This window comes from Clavelina lepadiformis, chromosome 6 (genome assembly GCF_947623445.1).
Source record: "Clavelina lepadiformis chromosome 6, kaClaLepa1.1, whole genome shotgun sequence".
Taxonomy (NCBI): Eukaryota; Metazoa; Chordata; class Ascidiacea; order Aplousobranchia; family Clavelinidae; genus Clavelina; species Clavelina lepadiformis.
The window spans coordinates 15,970,741-15,995,888 of NC_135245.1; the positions used below are offsets into that span (position 1 = coordinate 15,970,741).

The window sequence follows — 25,148 nt, forward strand, 5'->3', positions numbered from 1 at the left end:
CAACTACAGGATGCATTTGTATACTGGACCCCAGCTACTCATTTGTGACATCATCTGGTTATGAGCTTCTGTACTAGACCACTCTTTTACCTCTAGCAAAGTGAATTTACAGTTGTAGCGGATTTTCATTAACTAGAAATGATCTCATTCATTCGTTTTATTTTTTGTCTTCAATGTGGAGGACGAAATATTTTGCTGATGCAGGTGGTCATAAACATATTAGCAGTTACAGACAATAATTTCCACAAATTTGGCGAGGGCAAAAACGTGCATTATGGGCCAATAAGAGAATGTAAAAAAATTTTTAAGTTAGCACGGCCATCAAACACAAATTATAAAACACATCATTTGAACATATTTAATATAAAACAAAAGTTATCCTGATAGTTGGGCAGGACATAAACGTTATGTCACCGTCAAGGTGGAACCGACCTGTGTGTCTGGATGGAAGAAGAAAAACCCTACTAAAATGAACACCTATGGCGAAGGTAGGTTGTTGTTGCGTTGCTGTTACGATGCTGCGTTGTTGACTCCTTGTCTCAGAAGGTTGCTATTTCTGTTCACTGTCTCCTTCGCTCATATATTAAAATAAATGAACACGAGGTTCTGAGTTTAACCTTTACTCAAACTCATGCGTCCTGTGCACAAGCGGTGCAAAACGGAATGGGCAGGTAAAGTGAACGAGCAGTGCTGAAATCAACTCGTGCTGGGAGCATTGTAAGGGCGACAACCAGCGACTAAACAAACAGACACCCAATGGCCGCTACACACCATCCATGGGATCGGAGTCTCGTTCAGGTGGCCAGTGTACACAGTAACAATATTTTACACTGGTCGGTTGTAACAGGAAGTAGAAGCTGGTCAGCTATGTCACTCATGTCCACCCAGATGGTTTTATCAGTTTATTTGAATATGCATACATCAACAGTGATGTAAGTTCCAGGAAGAGATGAACATATCTGATGCCCAGTTGGATCTTCGAGCAAGTGATCTTGAAAATCCATTTTTTCATGGTTGGGTCTTTTTTGCCAGGGTGTAAATGAGTCACGTTTTCAATCCAAAATCTTTTTGTTTGTGTTCTAGAAAACAATATTTACAACACAATAGAAATCTGGTCTTTGAGTCTGAAGCTTTGCATATAATTTTGCAAAGACTCTGTTGGAGTGAAAACAAATTTTATGTTAAAAAGGAAAGGTCCATTTTGGCTAACTGGAACTTTCTTTCAAGGATTCGGGATTTTTGTATCTGTGAAGGAATGATACAGCATAATGGAGAACTAAGTGCATTCTTTAAGATAAATTTTCATCATTTTGAAAGATGTCTCTTAAGTTTTGCAATCAAAGTATTCTATGTTTTAATGCAACTGTGGATCGTAATTGTAATGTAATTTTGGGGTCGCGAAACAAATTTAATTTTTATAAGTTGAATTGTTTTTTCATTGTTTTTTATTCGCTTTACTGTTTCCATTACGAGATTATTTTATTACTGCATGCTACAGTTACTGCGCTTCGGTGGATTGTGTGTGCTTGTATGATTTTGCCAGAGACAAAAATACTACTTGAGATTTGTAATTGGGCGTTTATTGTATTATTAACGTCATTAACGTGTAGGCTACCTCTCAAAGGGTCGCATAGAAATTTCTTTTCTAAAATGCGGTCGCTGACCCAAAAAGTTTGAGAAGCCCTGCTTTAGTGTATCAAACTAGGCTGTTGTGAGTGTTGTGTAAATAATACTTTAAGCAAATACGAAATAAAATACCGAACATCCATAAAAACATGTGCATCTCATCTGGAATTACCTTGTAGCCTATTATTTTTTGATCGAAAATTTTCTCTCAAAAACTATTATTCAAAACCTCTATTATATTATTTCTAGGTTAATCATAATTTATTTGTTGTAGGATCATAAATCTTTTAAATCTGTTTTTATAAAACCAATTGATCATTAATGTCCCTTATCCCAGTCGGAGGTTGGAAAGAGCTTGAAAGCGATCCTGGTCTCTTCACGCTTCTCGTTGAAGATTTTGGTGTTGAAGGAGTCCAAGTGGAGGAAGTCTATGACCTCCAGCAGCCCATCCAGGGCCAGGTCTATGGATTTATCTTCCTTTTTAAGTGGAATGAAGGTGGAGGCAGGTCAAGGAGGAAAGTGCAGCCGTCTTCAGATGAACCGTTTTGCACTGATGAAGATGTTGTCAACGGAATGTTCTTTGCTCATCAGTTAATCCCAAACTCCTGTGCCACTCATGCTTTATTGAGTGTGTTGTTGAACTGTGATGAAATTGAATTAGGGCCACTCATTACAAGGCTTAAGGTAAGCTCTCAAATTAAATAACACGTTTTGTTAATTAGTAATGGTTTTTGTACCGGCCCTTTATGTTATTGGGCAAACTTCAATGAATCTAAATAGTTTTGTACTTTGGTACCAACTTGGCAAAACACCAGGGTGTGCGGCATGATATGACCAGAATCTTTCTATCATGTATATGACATCATATTACTTCACTGTCATGACATGTCTTACAGTAAAAGTGTAATTTGGCTCAGTAGTAGAGTGATTAGTTTGCCTGGTTCATAAACATACGAGCCGGGCTCAATTCCCAGTTGCGCTACTCATGTAATACCCTTGAGCAAAGTATGAATGGTGCTTCCTTCTGCAGTAGTTCTAGTGAATAGTCCCAAATTCAGATATATAATATAACTAATAAATATTATGTATCCGTCGGAACGTCCACAAAAGACAAGCTTGCTAACCGGAGCTCAGTTGGTGTGGAATCATCACCGAGTTTAATCAACCACAATAAAGTTATAAAAAGAATGCGTTACCAACTTGCCTTTGACATTAAATTTTAGCATAGATAATTTAAAAAGCATTTGACTGTAGCGCAGTGCCATTCATGTGGTTTGAATAGTATTTGATATCTTGTCGATACCTACTGGGCATGCAACAATATTGCACATATAAATTTAACTTAAACAAATGTATAATGATAAATTCTGTAACCTGCAAAATAATGAACGGTTATGTTTTATTCTTTTTAGACGGACACTGCTAACTTCAACCCAGAAATGAAGGGTTTTTCATTAGGAAATATACCAGAGCTTGCTGCAGCTCACAGCAAACATGCCAGACCAGAAAACAATCCTCTCTCTGATGCTTTGCACGGTAAACCAAATGGAATAACGTCTTCATCAACAAGAACAATGGAAGCATTTCACTATACCTGTTACCTGCCTTTAAATGGAAGATTATTTGAACTGGATGGTTTGAAACCATACCCAATTGATCATGGTCCACTGCCAGACGACCAAACTTGGCACGACATGGCAAGGGAGGTTGTTACGTCTCGCATCACATTGGCCACTGGAGGAGAGCAGTGTCATGACATCAGGTACAATCTCATGGCTGTTGTGCCCTGCCAAGTCCAGCATTTCAAGAAACGATTGCAAGAACTAGAAAAGTGCTACAGTGAAGTGAAAAAGGCCATCGCATTTGTAGCAAAGAGGCTTAAGCTTAAAACAGATGAACTTGTCAAGATCACCAAAGACCTTGAAGACAAAACTGTAGAAAATGAAGCACAGAAAGATACCACCGATTCTAAGAACGGCAATGATAGTCACATCAAGGAAAGCTTAATTCTAGAGCAGAAGGGCATTGTAAATAGCCATGAAACGACAACAGAATCATACTCGTTACCACCATCGCAGTCGACTAAAAAACCTTCAGAAGGTGGTCAACCAGATGCCGATTCTTACCCTTTCAATCTGGAAGAATTGTGGAAGTTTTTTTCCAACAAAAATCTCTCCTCCTTTTTGCATTCTAATGAGCCGATAGTAGTTGACATTGAGGACACAAAGGAAAATCCTGATGAAGGTAACAAAATAAGGTCAATATGGGAGGCTATGGATGCACTGCCACTAATAGAAATAGATATCGAAAAATGTAAGACTCTCCTGGAAGAACAAATCGAAAAGAGAAGAAGATACAAAATCGATGATGCAAGAAGGACTCACGACTACGTTCCATTTATCAGTCTTTTCCTCGCTATGTTAGAAGAGAGAGAACTACTTTCGCCGTTGTTAGGACAGAATATGAACATTAGAAAAAGACAGACATCAACACTAAACAAAATTTCAAAACCAAAAAGGAAACGCAATCGACGTAGATAGTACACAACATTTCACTGATAATTTTCTCCTGATCATTCAAATTGATTATTATCCTTTCGTTATTGCAAAACCATGCTAATTACAGCATAAGCAAAACCAAAGTTTGAAAATTTTAATTTGTCAATGTTAGTTCTTATATTTTGCTGTACCTCAGAAAACATCCCCTTTTTGAGCAGTTTTGAATTTTGCAGCAGTCATTGCATTTACTGACCCACACCAAATATTGTAATAGGTCTACTAAATAATTAACTCTCCAATTCATAGAATTTGTCGTTTCACGCAAAATGTCGCGCGCAAGCATTTTTGTACAGGACTTTATACATGGTTTTGTATGAAGGACAGCCATCGGAACCATTTTATATACCAGAATGTATCAAAAGTAGCTACCAAATACCAAAATGTAGGTAACGTTACATTGCAGGCTAAACGTTGTATTTATGTTACTCTATCGCAGGGGTGCCCAACCCGTGTCCTGCGGGCCACATTTGGCCTGCGGGAAGGTTCTGAGTGGCCCGCGCGGTTATTTTCGAAATGACTTACCAACTGAATCGCCTATGTAAATTATGGCAAACTTACTTTTCGATAAATTGGCATTTATTGTAGGCTTTCTTTGTCTATTGCTCTATACAATAGAGCAATAGATAGTAGAGATAATAGATAAGTGAGCAATAGATAGATAATATACTATAGTCTCTAGTGCAGGGGTGCACAACTGTTCAAGTTAATTTTATTGCATCACAATTTGAACCAACACAAAATGTCAACTTTAGCCTGAACCTACACTCAGCAAACGCCATAACAACAACAAACCATCCCAAATTAAGGTCACATGCGCACTGGACCGGAACCATTTATAGTTTTTCTATAGTGACGTCTTGCATAAGACCTTCGTCACAATCGCTGTGTTGCCGTTTCAAACTGCTCAAAATGGTACTACAGGCCCTTAAGAGATTTTTTTCTTTCTATATTTGTTTTCGGTGTATATTGCATTTAAGCTATATGTAGCTATCTGTTTGTTGAATTTAAAATTACGTTAATTCATTAACTTGGCCCGAAAAACGTCCCGCAAGTTTGAAATTATCGCTTTTTTGTCTCGTTTCATAATGTATTTAGTTCTATAATGCTTTACAACTTTCTTGCTTAATGGTAGTTCATCTTTGTCGCATTGAAATATTTTATTTTTACCGAATTTGAATGCATACCGTAGTGAAATCTATGCGCAAGTGCAGTGTAAATATTGCGTAGATACATTTTGGAATTTAGTGGCTATATCAGTTACAGTTTAGCTACATTGTTTACATTTACACTACATTTTGGTATTTAGCAGTTACATTTCGGTGTATAGAATGGTCCCAGTACTCCCAGCTAACGCAGTCGAACCAGTGACAACATTATGCGTCCAATGTTAATTTAGTTTATTTGTGCGCAAGTTGGCAGCAACAATCTATTACACTATCTGCAAAGGAGCGCTGTGGTAGGAAAAGTAGGACACAACTGTTACTTGACAAAACTTTTCCTAAAAAGTTTTCACCTTAGACTTAAAGCCTTTATTAAAAATTGAACCCGATTTCAAGTTATGGCTCACAATTTCGAAAGTCAGCCCAAAAAAGCGCAAGAAGTTATTCTATTGTAGGCTGATAACTTAGAGAAAAATTAAAGTGCGAAAGATTTTGTCCCATTGCTGGCTTAAACAACCACGATTACAATTTTATTGAAGTATTGTTTGGGAAACCACTTATAGTTTACCTTAATAACATCAGGTTCCGCTTAGTTGTATTTCCAAGTCGGATATTTTTTCTGGTTGGCAATAGCGTTATGCTACACGTGTCGGAGAAATACATTGGACATAGCCAATTATAAACAACAGTATAACTTTACGTTATAATTTTCGTTTGCAACACGATCGTTAAGCTGATGTTTTCAGCCATTCTGTGACGTCTGCCCTCGTATGATCTCAGTCGTGGTTAATTAATTACCTTCAGGCAAGAATTAAATTATACCTTGTCGCGTTTGTTCACACGGTGCTTCTTGATCCGTTGAAGCCTGCAAACACTCCGGTTTTAATAATTGCATCATCGGTTGCAACGTTTAGGCTACAGACTTAAACAAAGAAGCTGAATAGGTTTTGCTTTAAACCAAGTCACATTTCCCTCAGTGAAAAACAATATATCAACATGTTTATTTGTTGCGAGAACGCTGACTTTTCTCTGCAGCTGTTACAATGATACAAACTGTCGTATGGTAAGACTTTCAACTTTGTCAAGCATCTTCGAAAATGACGCTTTATTTGGCTCTATTAAACAGAGTACGACAATGTCATTAAGGTTTTTAAGAAGAAATTCTTGCAAAACTGGTATGAGCAGCGCCTACCATAATTAGCGCTCTATGCTGTTGCTTAACTGAAAAAATAAAAATTACGAATTAAGACACTCCTTCGGAAAAGGCTTATGTGGTTAGCGAACGGTCGTTATATGTTGGAACCTTTTCTGTGGACGTCTCATTTTTTGTTTGTTACACCTTCAGCACCATGTCAGGCGGACGCTACATGACAGTCCTGTTGTCACTACTAGCTCTATCTAGTAATGCATTTGGCAGCTTTCTTGTTTGCGAAAGAATTGGCGACGATGGTCAAGTGTTAGGTTCTAGTGCGTCGTTTGTTAAAGATTTTTTAAGCATCGACCACTTCTTGCGTGCTTGGCTTGTGGGCCTTAATATTAAGCCCCAGCAAAAATTGGAACTTCGTCTTAAGGGAGCTGATAGGAGTGTGGTAGAAAGCCAAGATATATTGGGAAATTTGATTTATGACCTTCGAGATGTCTACCTGTCACTTAAAAGCAAAGAATCACAAAACAAAACCAACAACGTTGCTGGTCAAATCGATGAAGCTTTAAGAGAAGAATCTATTCCACCAGCTATAGACACAACAGGAGATATTGGGAGCAAAGGCGATAATTTCATTGCCACCGATAAAAACGAAATGCTGTACGTCGACTGGCTGATTGACTTTTTAGAAGAAGTAAAGCGTTCCAACTTTTCTGGTAATCCAAACGACAAAGAACAAAACAGAACTGTATCTAATACAGTCGAAAGAAAGGAATTTATCATGAATTTAGTAAACAAACACAGTCTTAATAGTCTTCGCACAGGCAGGCTGATGATTTTTCTTCACGAGTATCACTGGACACTGTATTCAAAAGAAGAATCCGGACAAGAAATTGTGCAACCTCCTTCGCATGGGCACGTTTTAAATCGGTTAATTTTTCTTTTACGCGCTTGGTTACATGGTCTTAATACCCAGAATCAGAAAAGTGTCAGTGTCAATTTTCTACCTAAAGGATCTAAGGAACTTAATCCCAGTGAAGATCGCATTGGAAAAGTGATTTCTGAGATTCTCAATGTGTTGAATATAATTGAAACTAAAGAAGGAAATGCAAATGACAGCAACGAGTCAAATGGGGTAGAAGAAAGTAATATTCCGACTCAGAACACAAAAGGAGATCCTGGAATTGATATGGAAGATCTTTCAGGGTTTAAAGAAAAAGAAAGTTTGTTTGTTGAATGGCTTGCTGAGTTTTTAAAAGAAATTAAAGAACACGTACTCAGTTGCCATTTTAAAACAACAGCAAACAAAACAAAGGGAATGGGAAAAACTGAAGGATTTGAACACTGCAAGCCGTCTGCCCCCCCAAAAGAGTCAAACCAAACTAAGGGCGATGGATTGTCAAGGCCTTTAGGCCCACCCTCTCGTGATGAAGGCTATGGAGACGTGATATTAAATTTAGCTTTAAGTCATCAATTCAAAGCTGCCAAGATGAAAAGAATCCTTGAATTTCTCATCAAGTTAAGACAATTAGATGCAATAGGACTAAAACCTAACTCCAAGTCCACCGCTTCAGATGAATTTAAACTCTTTTGTCGTCATAATGAAAAACGCGATCTGAATTCTGAGGAGAATGTGAAGGACGAAGACTCTACAAGCGCAAAACAAGATGATATGTTAAAGACCATGCGGGCTATGATAGAGAAGCTGGTGTGGAAAAAGTTCGAGGGTAATAGCATTTATAATGAAAAACTTTTCTTCCATATAAATTTGTTTTTTGGACAACACATGATGTTAATTGTGTTAATGTCAATCATTGTACAGAAATTACCGCAATTCTTAACAATACTGAACATGATGAGGTTGCATCCGCTTTGCAATTTGCTCTTGACAAGATTACAGCAGACAAGTCAGACTTGACACAAAGTAAGCTAAAAGTTGTTTTCTCACGTTAAACATAAAGTCATTCACGCCTCTGTATTTATTAGGAATCGCTGTTGAGGAATGGTCATCTTGCTCGGCGTCGTGTGGAAGAGGAATCCAAACAAGACAAAGTTCTTGCTCTGATGAAGAAGTTGCTTTATGCATCAACGGATTTGTAGAAGAGACCAGGCCATGTCAATACGCCTTTTGTCCAGGTGATGATAGTCAACGTTATTATTTCAAACGTGTAAAGGTGATTTTGTTTATGCCGTTTTCTTATACTCTGTCCTCGTAGAAGACCCATGTGAGGAAGGTCGACATAATTGCCACGATGACGCAGAATGTGAAAGTTCGTCAGATGGCACCTACACATGCTCTTGTAAGAAGAATTATCACGGTGATGGGTTCAACTGCAAACGTGGTAAGGCTATTTGCTATCGTGTTATTTTATTGGATAAAACATGCCACCTTTACAATGAGCATGTGTTAAAAATATGATTGTAAAGAATTGCAAATAATCTGCTAATTATTTTTTATTTTGAATTTTATTTACTAAAACTTGTAGTTGTGAAGGAGGTTTATTATGTGATTATGCTGTAGTAATTACAACCCAAGTGTCCTTTCTCACGCAGAATGCCTAAAGTCGGATTTCGATCCGCTGAAAACAAACAACATTTGCTACACTTTGTATGCACCCGAAAACGAAACGAAACTTAAACCATTTGAGAAATATGTTGATTATTGCGAGAAAGAGGGCGGAAAAGTTGCCACGATTCATGACTTGCAAACTTGGGCGCAAGTCGTCTGGTGGCTTCGAGGAATAAACGCCACGTAAGAGTAACAAATACATCTAGCTTTTATATCTATACATTATGATCGAGGCATTCTGGTGAATTATAACATGCTAGAAAAACTTTGTTAGATTTCCATCAGTAATCGTTTACGTATTGCTTTGTAGACATAGGCTATAGAAATGCAATAACTCATACAAACTTTGCTGTATTCTTAGAACCAGCAAAGTGATGAAGAAACCATACATTGGCATGCACAACAGCGACGACCAGTGGAAATATACCGGTAATATTAACGGTACAAGCACGTTTGTGGTATGGGCGCCTGGCGAACCAAATGAAGAGGAACCCGGGTACAACTGCTCCGTTATTGATCCAATAACTGGCCAAGCTGAAAGTGTTTCCTGTGATACAAAAACCTTTGTGATTTGCGCCGTGGAATGGCCGCAAGTGCCATAATTCAATGCGGCGCCATACTTGCCTATCTAAACATGTTGTGTTGTAGCCGAAAAAAAATTGGACAGTATTTGATGATTCGGTACAGTTTATTTGGGCTTTAAAATCTTGTATGGCTTGTATAAGTAAATAAATGCAACATCATGTTACGGAATGTTTCTTTTATCAAAATGCAACATAGGTCTTTATAGCGAAGGAAAGCTACTTTTTATGACAAAACAAGATACTGTATGCAAAATCAAGTTCTATTGCAACATGTATAGCAAAGAACATTCCAAGGTGCAAGTAAAATGCGATTTCAAGGCAAAATAACACATATGCCAGAAATGCTTGGTATAGGCCTATATATATAATCCTTAACATTAATAAAAATACCTAAATTTTCTATTACCGTGCAATATTCCATGGTCAAATGTAAGAAGTGAAGATTTAATGGCAATTTGTTGCAATTCCATCTTCAATACAATTATTTCGAATTGTTACTAAAACCTTTACATAATTAATGGCACTTCATACAAGTTTCATAACCACATGGATAACTTGTTATGCTTTGGTGCTCGTTTAAGTATATAGGTTATAAACTATGTAGTTGTTTTTCGTCAACAGTATTGACATTAAAGTTTTCGATTTTTAGTCATCTTCAATCTTGCCGTCAGGTGATATTTTTTTCTATGCGTTTCGCCCTTAAGCGACAGATCAATTTTGCAGACTCATAGTTATAACTCGTTTGAAAGCAAAGATACTCTCCTGCTGCATTGGTATTCTTTTTTCAACAAAAGAACTTATTTCTTTAATGAATATTCCCGTGGGTGAATGCTTGCATTATTTAATTTCCTAAAATTCGCGGAATTTAGTAAATGTTCTAATAAAAAGTTAATTATTGTTCAAGTCGTTGAGCGCGTTGGATTTTGTTTCAATGACAAGTTATCGTTTGAACCCACGAACATACCTTAAGGCATGATTTGCCATGCCTTGAATATATAAAGTATATAAAGTAAAACAATGTTTGCTAAGGTTACTTTGCCTTGGAAGTTATAGGCTTCACAATGGCTGGGAAGGATTTGACCACAGCCTTGCTAGTGTCGGTATTATTCAGTGCAGTGTACAGCGTTAATGGTGAAACGTTGGTTTGTCAAAAGGTTACTGAAGAGAGTGATCCAGGAGGGTTGGACTCCAGTTCATTCGCAGATATCCCAATGGACAAAGCTTTAAAAGCAACTGAGACGTTTTCAAAAATCGATCGCTTTCTGAACGCTTGGCTTGCAGGACTTGACAACGAACGTGAACAGCGCTTAGATTTACTGGTGAAAGGTGCTGATTACAGACGAAACAACGAGCATAAAAGTGCTTTGGAGAAATTTCTTTATGACCTTCGTGTCATTTACGTGTCACTTGAAAACGAAGAAGCACAGGCAAAAATTAATAGTCCAGCAAATGAAATTGACGTAGAGTCAAGTGGCGATCTAACGTCATCAGCTCATAATACAAAAGGAGATTTAGGCGAAAACCTCGGGGAAACATTTCCTGCTGAAAAAGATGAAATGCTCTTTGTCGACTGGATCATTGAGTTTTTAGAAGAAGTTAAGGAAAAGTGGAACAAGATGTCTGCTGACAAGTTGTATGTGGCCGATAAAAATGCTACAAGATTTAATAGCACTAAAAGCCAAGAATTCCTGATAAATTTATTGAAAAAATATGAGTTGAACAGTCACCAATTAGGCAGGTTAATGATTCTCTTGAACGAATATTCCAAAGAAGAAGATGAGAAATTGAAAGCACAAATGGCTCGATCTTCTGAAGGTGATGACGTCCTTCAGTCGTTGATTTTGCTACTGCGCTCTTGGCTTCACGGTCTTAAAAGCTCAAGTCAGATGAGTGCCGATCTCTTTTCCAAAGGATCCGAAGACGTACCCGAAAGAAAGGGCATCTTTGGAACAGTGATATCTGATATTTACGGCGTGCTAAGAACATTTGAAACTGAGGATGAAGACCAAGAAGATGAGATGGATACTTCTGACAGTTTACCTCCAGGAACTCCAGGTCAAACAGAAAATTTTCCTGATTTTGAAAAAGATGAAGAAGTGTTTGTTGAATGGCTTGCTGATTTCCTGAACCAGGTTAAAGAACATGCTCTCAATCGACGTCGTAGACCACCTTTTAGGGGAAATCCAAGAGGTCCGAAAGGCTTCAAAGCATACTTGAATAAAGGATATAAAGCATATTCTGCTAAAGGACTGAACGCGTATGGGCATAAAAGTTTGGATCAAAAAGCTTATAGGTTGAAAGGTTTGAGCCAAAAAGCTTATGAAATGGAAGATGTCAACGTACACGATGTCAATGGCTCTGATACAAACAATTCAACCAACTCAAAAGGAGATTCGGGATATAACAACTCAGAAGTTACATCATACGGACCAAAAGGCTTCAAAGCATACTTGAATAATAGGTCGAAAGGTTTGGGCCAAAAAGCTTATGAAATGAAAGATGTCAATGGCTCTGATATAAACAATTCAACCAACTCAAAAGGAGATTTGGGATATAACAAAGCATATGTTAGGCCTATACCTTACGGTCCCAAAGGTTTCAAAGCAAACCAAACTGAACAATTAGATGCAATGGCATTTAAAGCATATAAATCGTACAAGGCGTACAAGGCGTACAAAGCGTACAAAGCGTACAAGGCGTACAAGGCGTACAAGGCGTACAAAGCGTACAAAGCGTACAAAGCGTACAAAGCGTACAAAGCTTACAAGGCAGATCTGGGCACCAGATCTATTTTCAATGCTAATGGACCTCCAAGGCACTCGTCTGGCCATAACACAGAAGAGCCAGAGCACACAGCGTCGTCAGGCCCACCTCTATATGCATCTAGGCCTGTAGAGGTTGGGGTCGTTTTAGGATGTAGAGGTTGATGCCGACAGATGCAGATACAGATGCAGAGTTTATCGGTCTTAGCTTACGTTACGTTATTGACTTAGTTAACCTACTACATTAGTATCTGACTCTATTGTTGCGTGCGGTTAGAATTCTCTAACCTTTCTGATAGCCGAACGTTCGTATTATATTATAACAAATACCGTTTGCCAGAAAAGGCTTTTATTGTAGGTGCTGTACACTTTCTCAATATTACAAATAACCGAGAACACAAGTCATGTGACTGTTTACACGATGTCTACTGATTCAATCACCACAACTACAGTAGTACGGTATTACATATGTCTATAACTTCGCGTCTGTGACTGAGGTTCTGAGGCTCTGAGGGAGTCTCACACAAAAGTTCAAGCTTATAAAACGTGCTGCGATGTGGCGGAAATATATGACAAAAAAGGCATGAACATTTCAAAGCGTGTGAACGTGAAAATCGGTGTGTTTGCAATGCAAATTAAATTTGGTTAAGTTGGAAACAGTTACTTGGAAGCGACCTGGTAACGTACTAAATAAGGAGCTTTCACACGAAGTTATTCGTAGCAAGTTTTCAAATATACCAACGGTAGTTTGCAGTGTTCTGAAAAGGCAAGTTTTAAACTCCATTTACTAGCTGGAAAACTCTTTCATAAGAATGATGTGGCGGGACTGAAAGTTTAAAAACTCCAATTGTTCTGGAAAACACATTTCTACGAAAGACGTAAGGATTTTACAAAAGCGAGCCAAGCCGCCACATTCCTCCCCCGCTACGGAAGGAAAAAGATGACAATTAACATGTAACGTACTGAAGGTGGCAATGGCGAGCAAGCACAAACAAAAAACTGAAGTTATATACAAATGAATGAACTGTAACATATGCTTAAAATAACTGATGGTAATATAGCTACATGTTGGAGGGTATCTCCAAGATTAACCGGGCATGCAAAAATTGTTTGAACTGTTCGTATTCCAGGGTTTTGTCCGTAACCCCGTTGGATATATACTTCATCAAGGGGGCCATGTGGAAAGCAGGTGTGGCTGCTACCATGGTAAGGATTTTGCTCATAAACTCAAAATCAGGAACCAGCTGGAACAGTTCATCCAGCTGCTGAAACCAAAGTAGTAGATCCTCAGCCGAAGTGGTTGGCGGCGCAGGAACCGCAAGGGTCGGCATTGTAACGGTTGTTTTAAACGGCCGAAATAGTCTATGTACTGGTTGTAACACCGTAGCTTGTATATCTGCTAGATCAGCGCTCTGGGGCATGGGGGCAGGAGCGCCTTGCTCCCCAGGTCTGACGATCGGCACATACGGCGCGGGAGATGATTGTTGAACCGGTGAATCGGGTGAGTCGGGAATCATCTCAGTAACTGAAGTGATTTCGTCAATTTGAACGTCAGCGGAGGAATCAGATACCGTCGACATACTGAAGTGGTTTTGGCAGCAATGGTAGTGGCAGCAAAGTCTGTGGAGAAACTAAAGGGGTAGAGGGTAAATTTTTTGCAACTGCACCTCCCCCTATTGAGGTGGGTTGAAACAGCTAAACTCATGCACAGGAATAGTTAGCATGCAATAAGGCGGGAAAAGTGAAAACGATACTAGCACAAGAATAAGCTACTAAGCATGCAACGAAGCAAAACGGTTACAAAATCGAAAGCGGCGACAAGGGAAAACGGCAAAATTGTACATGCAAAGGACATTATCGGTATTGAAGCAAGGTGATACACATAGTGAAACTTAAAGTGTGTGGGTGCTCGCGAAATTATCACGAGAAGATGAAGCGGGCGGTGCGTCATCAGCAGATCCGGACGGAGACGGTTCATCACGAGAACGCCGAGGCAAGGGCAGCGGTTGTGGTAGTTGAGGTCTTGCAACCGGCGCCTGCTGTTGGTGGCGCCAAGCGCGGACACGGGATACAAGGGATCTGGCATACTGCAAATGGTGCGGAGACGATCGGATAAACCCGATGGTATGGAAGAGGGCCCACATCATGGCAAGGAGTTGCAGGATGAATATAAGGGCTGAGAGAAATGGATTCGTAATCTGCGACAGAGCAAGGAGTAGCGTTTGTTTCGCGGCGTGTGCGAATGTGTCTGCGACGTAGGATCCGTTGATCATAGTTTCATCAGTAGTAGTAGTAAGGCTTGTCATGACATGTCGCATTTGTTCCTTGAGAAGGTTGGCTTCAGACATAGAGCTGAGCAGCGATTGAAGATCAGTAAACGAGTCAGAGTCAGGTAGCTCGTTGAGAATTTTCTCGTAGTCGGGTGCCTTGTAGTTGACGTGTATAGGCGACAAAGGTAAGTTGAGTTGATGCACCTGTACATGTTCGTGCGATAAAGTATAGTTGTGATACAGGACAGTGTGTCCCAGAACTCGGAAGACAAAACTTCTTGCTGGTCGATACGATTCCAGCAGGTGCACTCCCGGTAGGACAATGTTGTCTGAAATGAGTTGGCCGTATTGACTGTGGCCGTTTTGATCGCGATATTTGATGAGAGGACGTTGGCTGAATGCGTTTCGGTACGCAAGTGACGGTAAGACGGTACCGTTGATAGAGTGACATGCTGCTCTGGACATAAAATCTCCAAGGCTGGAACCCATGGTTTGATGTCCAAGAGTAGTAGTGAGTATCTCAGTAGGGAAGATCTTCCCAATTGCTTTGTAGAGTGTGCCAATTAGCTTCGTGAGTTGGCAATGTAGGAACTTGTTCTCTTCGTTGAAGGTAGTGAGAACTTCTGAAATAAGGTCGTCCTGTTGTGTGTCGAAGGTTGCAAAAAGTCGCTCGAATTGAGAGTATGGCGTTCGAAAAGGGGCACGCCTTAGCCGGTTAGGACGAAAAAGAGCGAGTCTGTCGAGCTCTGTACATTGTTGGTAGCGAAAGATAAAGTTGTTGTTGTCGCAGTGAATATGTTTGCCATAGCAGTTTTTCGCACGAGAGGAGCATTTCCTCCAGTGATGTACCGAGATCCCGAGATCAGGTAAGGAAACTCTATATAAGGACGTAGAGTTGTAATGGAGGAGCATCTTGTGAGTCCCGAGAGGCTTGGTTGGTGGGCAGTTGATATGCGAAGGTACTCGCCATATAAACATACGATTGCCCGTTAAGCAGTATCCACGCCCGATTGAGCACGATGCAAGAGATCCAAGAGACGACGTCATTGTGTCCGTGACGTAATCGTAGTAAATTGTAGTGTGAAACAAGAAGTCGTTTGTTACTGTTCCAGAAGCTGAAGTCGGCCAGACAAACTTATAATGGACTGCATTGCGTGTTGAGTACGCCGCAGGGTTAGACAGGATCAGCGGTCCATGTGATGAAACGTTGGTTTTATTCCACGACGAACATTCTGGGTTGTACGGTGGGTGTGCGTCAAAGGTGTTGGCCGATTTTTGATAACTCCCAAAAAAGAAGTAAGTAGTGCTCCAGGAAGTAATCTGTGAAGTGCAAACTGTTGCAGGAATCTTCTGGAGATGCAGATCTGGAGCAAACACGGTAGCAGAGCAGTTGTGTATGGAGAAGGGTGTCTGCGTTTGACAATGTATGTCGTCATCAAAGGTATATAACCCAAGAGAATGCGAACGCTGACATAATAGAAATTTCTGTGTGTCCGGATGAAGATTCGTCTGAGCGGCGGATGTGAACAAAAAGAAACACGTAAGCAGCAGACAAACGAACATGTTGTGTTTTCAGTCAGAGAACCGTTTCGGTGGAATGATTTTGCGACCAGTCCGAGAAGTCTTTACAACTTCAGGCGGTTTTATAGAAGCAGGAGCAGTGACAGTAGGTGGTGTCGTTTGCTGTTTCGCTGAAGTAGCGGAGAATGACTGAGGAGCAGGGTGTCGAGTCAGTGAAGAACGGCTGTGCGAATTGCGAGAGTGTGAGAATTGAAACGCGTCGTTTTTGACACAAGATCGTCAGTGATCACTAGAACGTCGGTGGTTTATTAGAACGTCGAAGCGTCGGGTTGTCAGTAGAACGTCGGGTTGTCACCAGAAATGTCGGAACGTCGGGTTGTCACCAGAAATGTCGGTGGTCACTAGAACGTCGGGGTCATCAGAAATGTAGAGGTTGGGGTCGTTTTAGGATGTAGAGGTTGATGCCGACAGATGCAGATACAGATGCAGAGTTTATCGGTCTTAGCTTACGTTACGTTATTGACTTAGTTAACCTACTACATTAGTATCTGACTCTATTGTTGCGTGCGGTTAGAATTCTCTAACCTTTCTGATAGCCGAACGTTCGTATTATATTATAACAAATACCGTTTGCCAGAAAAGGCTTTTATTGTAGGTGCTGTACACTTTCTCAATATTACAAATAACCGAGAACACAAGTCATGTGACTGTTTACACGATGTCTACTGATTCAATCACCACAACTACAGTAGTACGGTATTACATATGTCTATAACTTCGCGTCTGTGACTGAGGTTCTGAGGCTCTGAGGGAGTCTCACACAAAAGTTCAAGCTTATAAAACGTGCTGCGATGTGGCGGAAATATATGACAAAAAAGGCATGAACATTTCAAAGCGTGTGAACGTGAAAATCGGTGTGTTTGCAATGCAAATTAAATTTGGTTAAGTTGGAAACAGTTACTTGGAAGCGACCTGGTAACGTACTAAATAAGGAGCTTTCACACGAAGTTATTCGTAGCAAGTTTTCAAATATACCAACGGTAGTTTGCAGTGTTCTGAAAAGGCAAGTTTTAAACTCCATTTACTAGCTGGAAAACTCTTTCATAAGAATGATGTGGCGGGACTGAAAGTTTAAAAACTCCAATTGTTCTGGAAAACACATTTCTACGAAAGACGTAAGGATTTTACAAAAGCGAGCCAAGCCGCCACAGGCCGACGAAAGGATCGAATGATAATCATAATCATCGGTGGGGATTGCCAGGTTACGGACTGAAAGGTGACGACTTACCAAGATCTAGACCGTTGGGTCCTCCCTCTCGTTATGACGACGATGATGAAGACGATGACGATAACGTGATATTTAATTTAGCTGTAAGCCATCAATTTATATCTGCCCATTTAAGAAGATTGGCTGCATTTCTCATCAAGTTAACAAACTTGGATACAATGGAACTAAAACTCAACTCGACATCACAAGAAATCAAACTTTTATGTCGAAGAGATGATAAAAGCGCTGTGATTGCTGATGACACTGTCAAAGTAGAAGACACTGCAAACGCAAAGCAAGATGATATGTTGAAGACCATGCGAGCTATGGTGGAGAGGGAAGTTAACCGGAGATTTGCTGGTAAAACATTAATGTATTTAAATATGTCCTCTGCCATATAAATTTGTTTTTTCTGACAACACTTGATGTTAATTGTTTTAATGTCAATCATTGTACAGAAATTATTGCAATCGTTAACAATACTGATCATCGACTTGCGTCCGCTTTGCAATTTGCCTCTGAGAAGACAGAAGATACGGCAGACTTGACTCAAAGTAAGTGTAAAATTGTTTTCTCATGTTAAACATAAAGTCATTCACGCCTCTGTATTTAATAGGAATTGCTGTCGAGGAATGGTCATCTTGCTCGGCGTCGTGCGGAAGAGGAATCCAAACAAGACAAAGTTCTTGCTCTGATGAAGAAGTTGCTTTATGCATCAATGGATTTGTAGAAGAAACCAGGCCATGTCAACACGGCGTTTGTCCAGGTGATGATAGTCAACGTTATTATTTCAAACGTGTAAAGGTGATTTTGTTTATGCCGTTTTCTTATATTCTGTCCTCATAGAAGACCCATGTAAGGAAGGTCGACATAATTGCCACGATGACGCAGAATGTGAAAGTTCGTCAGATGGCACCTTCACATGCTCTTGTAAGAAGAATTATCACGGTGATGGGTTCAACTGCAAACTTGGTAAGAAACTTAAGAGGTTAACTATTATGACTATTATAAGCACATGCATGCCTTGGTTTGGTATAAGTAGCTGTGGGTGTTTGATATATAGTCCAACTTTTATAAGCTTGTTTCAAAACTTTTTTGCATATAACGTATTCTTGTGTTGTGGTAGCTATTAAGCAGCAACATTTTATCGTGTTTTACTATACAGAATGTTTGCCGTCCGATTTTGATCCACTGAAGACGAGCAGCCACATTTGCTACAGTTTACATGCAAAAGTGATGAAACCGTTTGAAAAGTTCATTGAATATTGTGATAGCCAAGGAGGAAAAGTTGCAACGATTTATGATTTAAAAACCTGGATTCAAATTGTCTGGTGGCTTCGAGAAATTAGTGCAGCAAATTTCACGTAAGTTTTAAGCCAAACCGCTTAATCAAGTATGATGTTCATTTTTACTGCAAAACAAACTTTGCTTTGAAAGTATGCTGTCGCCTCAAGCGATCAAATCTACGTTACTGTGTTTGGGCAGACACAGACGACGTAAACTGCCTATAATTAAAATCTTAATTAAAAGACGGTTTAGTGATTTAAGTGCCGCCTTACTTTATCGTTACCTTAAACGCATTCTAAGTTTGCTTAAGTGGTTTGGTGATGGATGCTGCAATACTTTTAGTCTTTTCTAAAACTGCCACATTTCACTGTAAACTTTTATCATGTTTCAATTTTTTTATTTTTTTTTATTTCTTGCTTTATGTTCAGGTTTGGTATTTTTACTTTAAATAAAAAACGTTTTCTTTTATGCAAAATGGCTAAAAATCTTGTTTATATCGCTACTACTGTGCTAAATACTGTCGCTATTATCCTTCTCTTCTGTTTGTAGGAACGCAGCAATGGAGAAGCCATACATTGGCATGTATAGAAATGAAGTAGATGAATGGAAATACTTCGGCACCACCAATGGTACAAGCACGTTTGTCTTATGGGGTCAAGGCGAACCAAACCACGACGATTTCGACCACAATTGCTTGGTTCTTGATCCAATGACAGGCCAAACTGAAAGTGTTTCTTGTGATACCAAAGCGTTTGCTATTTGCTCTGTTGAAAGGCAAGAGGCGCCATGATTAGTTGGAGCGTGTTACATGTATAACTACAGGTGTTAGATTGTGGTTATTTGAGCAAAAATCTGGGCATAAAGTTTAAGCTTGGTGTTATAACCCTTGGCAACACTAATTGATTTAGTACGTTTATCTTAAATCATGTTTAAATACAGTATAACAATATGGCATAATCTCACGATATCTGTCTTTAAGCGAAAGGCTATGTTGTATGCTTGTATAGGACAAAACGTCAAAACGTGATTATGTCCAACTCACAATCTAGCACAACTAAACGGCATCTAGCGACAAACATTTTAATTTTTTCTGTTTACAAGCGGCGGCAGAGTTCAACAACGACAAGAGTTTATTGGTGAGCTTTCACCAGGGCAATTTTGAAATTATTACTTGTTTTTCTATTAATTAAGAACGCTATACGCTTTCGATTCACAATTTTTTACCGAGAAAAATGAACTACTGTATATAGTTTTATGTAAGTTAAATAAACTTGATACTCGATACAACCTTGATATTTTTTATAATAATGAATTCATGATTACAACCAAATTAGAGATAACGTTAAAAATAATTCAGCAAATTAGTCGAAAGAGCTTTAATGCTGTAAATTATTTGCTTTACTCAATTATTTAGCGAGACTTGTCATCAACCATAGAAGTAGCATATTATTACGTTTTAAGCCTGTAGCAATAACTTCGTGACACACATAACGACTTAGACTTTTTTTTAGATATTTCCTGATCTAAACAGACCGCGTTTTTCCATAAATTTTGAAATAATAGAATATTTTTAGGCAAGTTTAGACCTTTAGGCGTTTACGTTGCAACAGTTTTCGACCGAGTGTTACAAAAGATTCAATTATGGTAAATTTTGCTATCTGCTGGGTTTCGCAATTTCGAATACAGTCAGGTACATACTTCCGTACAATCTACCTCGGGTGTGTTACAACTAAACTAGTATGGCCGCTTTGAAAATGGTATTTCTGATACCACAGTGTTTCTTCTGATTTATGGATGTAGTGGAACATTTGCAAAGCGGTCAAGGTTAAGTATTCTCATGCTGATCAGAGGAAAAAGAAGCTGCATAGTCTCGAGAAAGTAGCCTGAAATTCAACAAAAGCAAAAAAGAGAAACTAAATCCAACGTCCGTGTGCTTTACAGCCGCACGGACTCAAATAACTAAGAGCCGTCGTCTCCCTAACAATTAACAATGAATTTGTTTTGTTTTTTTGTCATTTTCTATGTCATTGACAACAAAACTATACTTAACCAGTACATATTAGTACAAACCCCTTCTCCAGTATTTTTACTGACGAATAGTTTCTGATTTAAGGCTAACCTTTTTTTGGACTTGTCTCTCACTTTAATCTCACTTTCGCTGTCTCTCACTTAATCTCACTCTCACTCACTTCTTTCCAACGTTGTAACACCATGTTTATAAATAGCTTGCGGCAGCTCTTGTTTTAGTGCCGAATACTAAATTAGTTTTAAAGAGTTATCACCCACGCTTGTAAATATAATGGTATAAAATTCATCAGCAAACGGTTCGCCCGGTAAAAAGTTTAATATGTTTCATATCTTGGTGTTCAATTTGTCAGGATTAATCTCATCCATAATTCCTCAAACCACGTCGTCCGTCACCGTAATATTTCTTAATCTTTGCAAAACGTACATGCAAGTGAACGCAACGTGTGGTTGTGGAGTCCATTAATATCGCAGTTGCGGGCAACTGTTCATACAAGTTTATAGTTAGAGGCAAATATAAGCGACATCATAAGACAAACATAAGGTTAAGTAATCTGCCAGCAAATACGTGTGGTGCGACAAAAAGGCTTCCAATTAGTATCTGTGTCAGCGGTTACCCAACTATCTCAAAAGATTAGAACATCTAATGTATTTTGAAAAGAATGTAGCCTATGCCGGCAAGTTTACCACATTATCTACTGCAAAGTGACTATTTCACCGTAAGTAGGTCACACAGCCCGATGTTACAGATATGCGGTTAGGTTAGGAGAATGGGTATGCAAAAAGTTGACTTTAGCTATTTAAGGTTTTATTGGAGTTATATTTAGATTAGAATGTAGATTTAGGTTAGGCTTAGGTTACTATACGTGATAAAATTTAACTTAGGTTAACAAAAAAATGTGAAAATTAGCTTAGAACACACGAATTTTCGTGGAGAAATAGTGACAGCCTATCTATTACGCCGAACGCGAAAGCGCATTCATTGGCTATTGTGAAGTTACAATGCTTTCGGACTCATCCACGTCAACGCTATTGAACATTCGACAAAGTAGAAAAATGGCTTTAAACAGCAGCTGTTACCTAGCCACTACTTATTAAACGCGTTTGAGACAACACTTAGGTACTTTTAAAAATTTGCGCGTTGAAATAAAAAAACTAGTGCAAGTCAAGGACAAACGGGAGAAACCCTAAAGCAGTGATGAACACCTGTACATTAAACCGGGGCACCAGACGCTTTAGACACCAACGCAAATCAATCTCTAACACATCCTAAACATTCGTGCGCTAAGCTGTATTTCTCTTACGACATACATTGTTATTTGGTCATAAAATAGGATAACCTTTGTGCATAAGATAACATTTTTGATGGAATTTGGAATGTTTGCTTCAGATTCTGCAGAAGTTTGAATTAACTATTTAAATATTAAGATCAAGATTTGTTTCTAACAGGTGGTACATGCATATAGTCAATTCAAAGAAACATGCAATCGCATTGCGTCACTGGCGAAATATTTGTCCAAAAATCCGCAAAATTTAGGCGCTTGTCACACAAATAACGTTGAAGCGCATTCCTCCACATACCAACCCAACCTACATATACCGGGGAATTTTCATCCTGCAAATGACGTCAAGATTCAATTCAAGATTTTAGTGGTTTGGATCGTAACGTTGCTTTGGTTTATCTGGGTCATAGTTGGTTGTTGTTGATTTGTTATCGGCCACTGCGACTGTTAGACTAGTGATCTAACTCAAACAGTTGCTACAAAATGTATGCCTTTGTTGCAACAATAAACGGAAACATTATGTTTGTGCTAACGATGCGTCGTTCTCGTAGCCATGAAGTGTCGGCCACCAGGTGGTTTCAATCAGGTTTCACGAGCTGACGGTCAATACTACAGCTAACGCAAGTTGTTCGTTTGCTGTTGTATAACTTTCAAGATTCAGTTACGGTTCGATAGCCATAGCTCCTGGTTACAGTTTGCGCATGCGTGGATAGGTTAGTTTCCTTTACTTGTTTTTAAAATGACTTTATGCAGGATGCCATTTGGTGTTATGTCATTTCCATCGTTTCATTCCACTGTTTCTTCCACATTCCGATTGAAGCGCTGTTCAATTTTAGGATTGTTGTTTGGTGTCGTTGGTCCGCCTACTGTTACCAAAAGCGTAATATGATTACTTGAACTGGAAATAAGTCCATTGTTGTTTTAGCATTACATCACAGTCACAGCTTGGTGATGTAATCTTTAAAACGCGTAAGCCGTATGAGGACTTTTAAAGCGTTTATTTGCGCGCTCTGCAAAGCCGTTTTTTCTGGTACATCAAATTCTACCTCAAAGTGACGTGAACTATTGAACTTTTAAGATGAAACTGTTTGCCTATAGATTGGCGTAAATTGCTTTTGTTAACTTTGTACTGAAACATATCACTTGATATCAATAATAATTAATTTGTCAGAGTAAATTTAATATAGATCTGGCAATAGTAACCATGCTACTTATGAACCGTGTTGCTTTTAAAAAACTTTTCCGCCCCAAGTAGTGTACAAGTTCGACATCATGTGACACCTAAAATATTCGTTTGGTCCAAGATGGCGGCCGGCAAGAAAATGCCTTTCTCCTTACTGTGAGAAAACAGCTCATTTTCGTGACTTAACGCAAAAGTCCCAGTAAGTTGTATTCGGTGCTTCTTCACCAGGTAACAGCCGGTTAATACAATTAATCAAGTCCCAACTGCTTGGCCACCAGCCAATTGATATATCTGTAAGCTTTAATTGAAAGCTGTTTGTGTAATGTTATCCGACCCTAGTATTGCGCCAGTCGCAAAAATTGCCGTCATTTGGACGTTGCGATATTGAATGAAAGTTTTGAATGCTACGTTTGAATGTTGTCAGAGTACTTTCACCAAGATGTTTTTTTGCATAGAAGGCAGAACATGGCTAACGTTAATTTTTTTCCGAGACAAATATATTCAGTATGTTCCGGGTTAGATATGTTGTGAACAACGATTAAAAAAGTTGTGTTCCAGAATCCCAGAAAATTTACCATGGGCACGGCAAGGGCCTCAACGTATAGCTATGCGGTTTACACATGTACAGTACGTGCATAACGTGTACATATGCTCATGTTGCGTATTGGTAGATATGCGTGTAGACTGTAGACTATAGGTGTTTTACTGACACTGTAATACAACGTATGCATGGTGCTGTTTTAGAAGTTACGTCAAACGTCAAATAAATGCACATTACACGTACAAATAAGGTGTTTAACCCATACGACCTTATAACACCCACGCATTCCAACAAAAACAAATTTCAAGTGCGCTTGACATTGTCCAGTGACCCGAGAAAGTTTAAAAAACTATGAAATTGTTTCCTTTTTAAAAGAAAAAGAAACACAGCATGCTGTTTGTTTTGAGTTGGTTGTCCCAACTTGAACAAGTGTAACTCAATTCAAATTTGTCGAACCTAAATCGGAATTTAATCGTTTTGACGGCAGCAACTGTTCTTTTGAAAAGTCTTTTTCCTTTATTGTAAACAAACCTCGCCATATATAAACACTCTCGTATAAGTTATTTAACCGTCCGTTTCTTTGCTAATTCCGCTTTGCAATTGATCCAAGGTGAGAAAATGCTTGTGAAATCGGCACTTACGTAGAATATTTGCACTTCCCGTTTTCTTACAATATCAAAAAAGTTATCCACCACCTTTGATGATTTTCTATACAATTCCCGTAACTCTCACCACATCCTGCTCGAAAGCTGGCTGCAAACGGACACCCTTCATCCAGGAGGAGATGATCAAGACGACGATGAGGAAAGGAAAGTGGATATAGAAATTTTTTCCCACATTTACAGACAAAATACATGATGTCGTATCAAATCCAGTTTTTAAGACTTCATTCTACAGTTTAGCATTGATGGCTGCATCTTGTCTTCACTACATAATAGGCAATTTTTTGATAATATTTTGGCACCAAGTATTTAGTTTCTGGTTTCGGGAAGTTGCTTTTTCCGCCTTGGTAGTCGAACATTTTCTACATTATTTTGTTTTCATTAAATTCTGCACACTTTCGTATCTTTTGTTAATATTCACGATGAATAGCGCTGGTTTAATAAAATACTTGGCCCCACCTTTTTGATGGTGATTTTGCGACTTAACTCAGCGGAAAGAATCGGTCAAGGCGCCTCAGTTCTGGGCGTTTTTATTTTGTTCAACCCTTTCTTTCTATTCCGGGGGGCGACTATATATAGACCAGTAAACAGATATGTACTTTATTTGCTTTTTCGGGCAACCTATCATTCATCAATATGGTTTCGTAGTTTTTAACGTTGCCTCCATGGTGAAGTATATAGCAGACACTTTGCAATGGCAGCCTTG

The 25,148-nt window shown here is 39.0% G+C and overlaps 3 protein-coding genes across 5 annotated transcripts; all 3 read left to right on the forward strand.

Moving 5' to 3' along the window:
• The first annotated feature begins 470 nt into the window (after nucleotides 1-470).
• Nucleotides 471-5,435, forward strand: LOC143462506 (ubiquitin carboxyl-terminal hydrolase calypso-like). Its single transcript, XM_076960701.1, has 2 exons — nucleotides 471-2,310; nucleotides 3,039-5,435. The coding sequence occupies exons 1-2, from the start codon at nucleotides 1,948-1,950 to the stop codon at nucleotides 4,164-4,166; spliced, it is 1,491 nt and encodes a 496-aa protein (XP_076816816.1). The 5' UTR covers nucleotides 471-1,947; the 3' UTR covers nucleotides 4,167-5,435.
• Nucleotides 5,436-6,637: 1,202 nt separating this feature from the next.
• LOC143463539 (uncharacterized) lies at nucleotides 6,638-9,805 on the forward strand. Of its 2 annotated transcripts, none has more exons than XM_076962057.1 (6): nucleotides 6,638-8,215; nucleotides 8,311-8,412; nucleotides 8,475-8,624; nucleotides 8,708-8,830; nucleotides 9,042-9,240; nucleotides 9,419-9,805. In XM_076962057.1, exons 1-6 carry the CDS (start codon nucleotides 6,694-6,696, stop codon nucleotides 9,657-9,659), a joined length of 2,337 nt encoding a protein of 778 aa, XP_076818172.1. In that variant the 5' UTR covers nucleotides 6,638-6,693; the 3' UTR covers nucleotides 9,660-9,805. The 2 variants fall into 2 exon arrangements, with proteins under 2 accessions (XP_076818172.1, XP_076818171.1); XM_076962056.1 differs by having other exon boundaries at nucleotides 6,640-8,215; nucleotides 8,705-8,830.
• Nucleotides 9,806-10,390: 585 nt separating this feature from the next.
• Nucleotides 10,391-19,705, forward strand: LOC143463538 (uncharacterized). Of its 2 annotated transcripts, none has more exons than XM_076962054.1 (7): nucleotides 10,391-12,528; nucleotides 17,406-17,821; nucleotides 17,920-18,015; nucleotides 18,078-18,227; nucleotides 18,311-18,433; nucleotides 18,627-18,825; nucleotides 19,298-19,705. In XM_076962054.1, exons 1-7 carry the CDS (start codon nucleotides 10,703-10,705, stop codon nucleotides 19,536-19,538), a joined length of 3,051 nt encoding a protein of 1,016 aa, XP_076818169.1. In that variant the 5' UTR covers nucleotides 10,391-10,702; the 3' UTR covers nucleotides 19,539-19,705. The 2 variants fall into 2 exon arrangements, with proteins under 2 accessions (XP_076818169.1, XP_076818168.1); XM_076962053.1 differs by having other exon boundaries at nucleotides 10,395-12,528; nucleotides 18,308-18,433.
• The last annotated feature ends 5,443 nt before the right edge of the window (nucleotides 19,706-25,148 follow it).

Coding starts and splice junctions, on each gene's coding strand:
- LOC143462506 (XM_076960701.1), top strand. CDS start 1,948: ATGTCCCTTATCCCAGTCGGAGGTTGGAAAGAGCTTGAAAGCGATCCT. Junction 2,311..3,038: donor CACTCATTACAAGGCTTAAG/GTAAGCTCTCAA, acceptor TATTCTTTTTAG/ACGGACACTGCTAACTTCAA.
- LOC143463539 (XM_076962056.1), top strand. CDS start 6,694: ATGTCAGGCGGACGCTACATGACAGTCCTGTTGTCACTACTAGCTCTA. Junction 8,216..8,310: donor GGTGTGGAAAAAGTTCGAGG/GTAATAGCATTT, acceptor ATCATTGTACAG/AAATTACCGCAATTCTTAAC. Junction 9,241..9,418: donor CTTCGAGGAATAAACGCCAC/GTAAGAGTAACA, acceptor CTGTATTCTTAG/AACCAGCAAAGTGATGAAGA.
- LOC143463538 (XM_076962053.1), top strand. CDS start 10,703: ATGGCTGGGAAGGATTTGACCACAGCCTTGCTAGTGTCGGTATTATTC. Junction 17,822..17,919: donor AGTTAACCGGAGATTTGCTG/GTAAAACATTAA, acceptor ATCATTGTACAG/AAATTATTGCAATCGTTAAC. Junction 18,228..18,307: donor TCAACACGGCGTTTGTCCAG/GTGATGATAGTC, acceptor CTGTCCTCATAG/AAGACCCATGTAAGGAAGGT.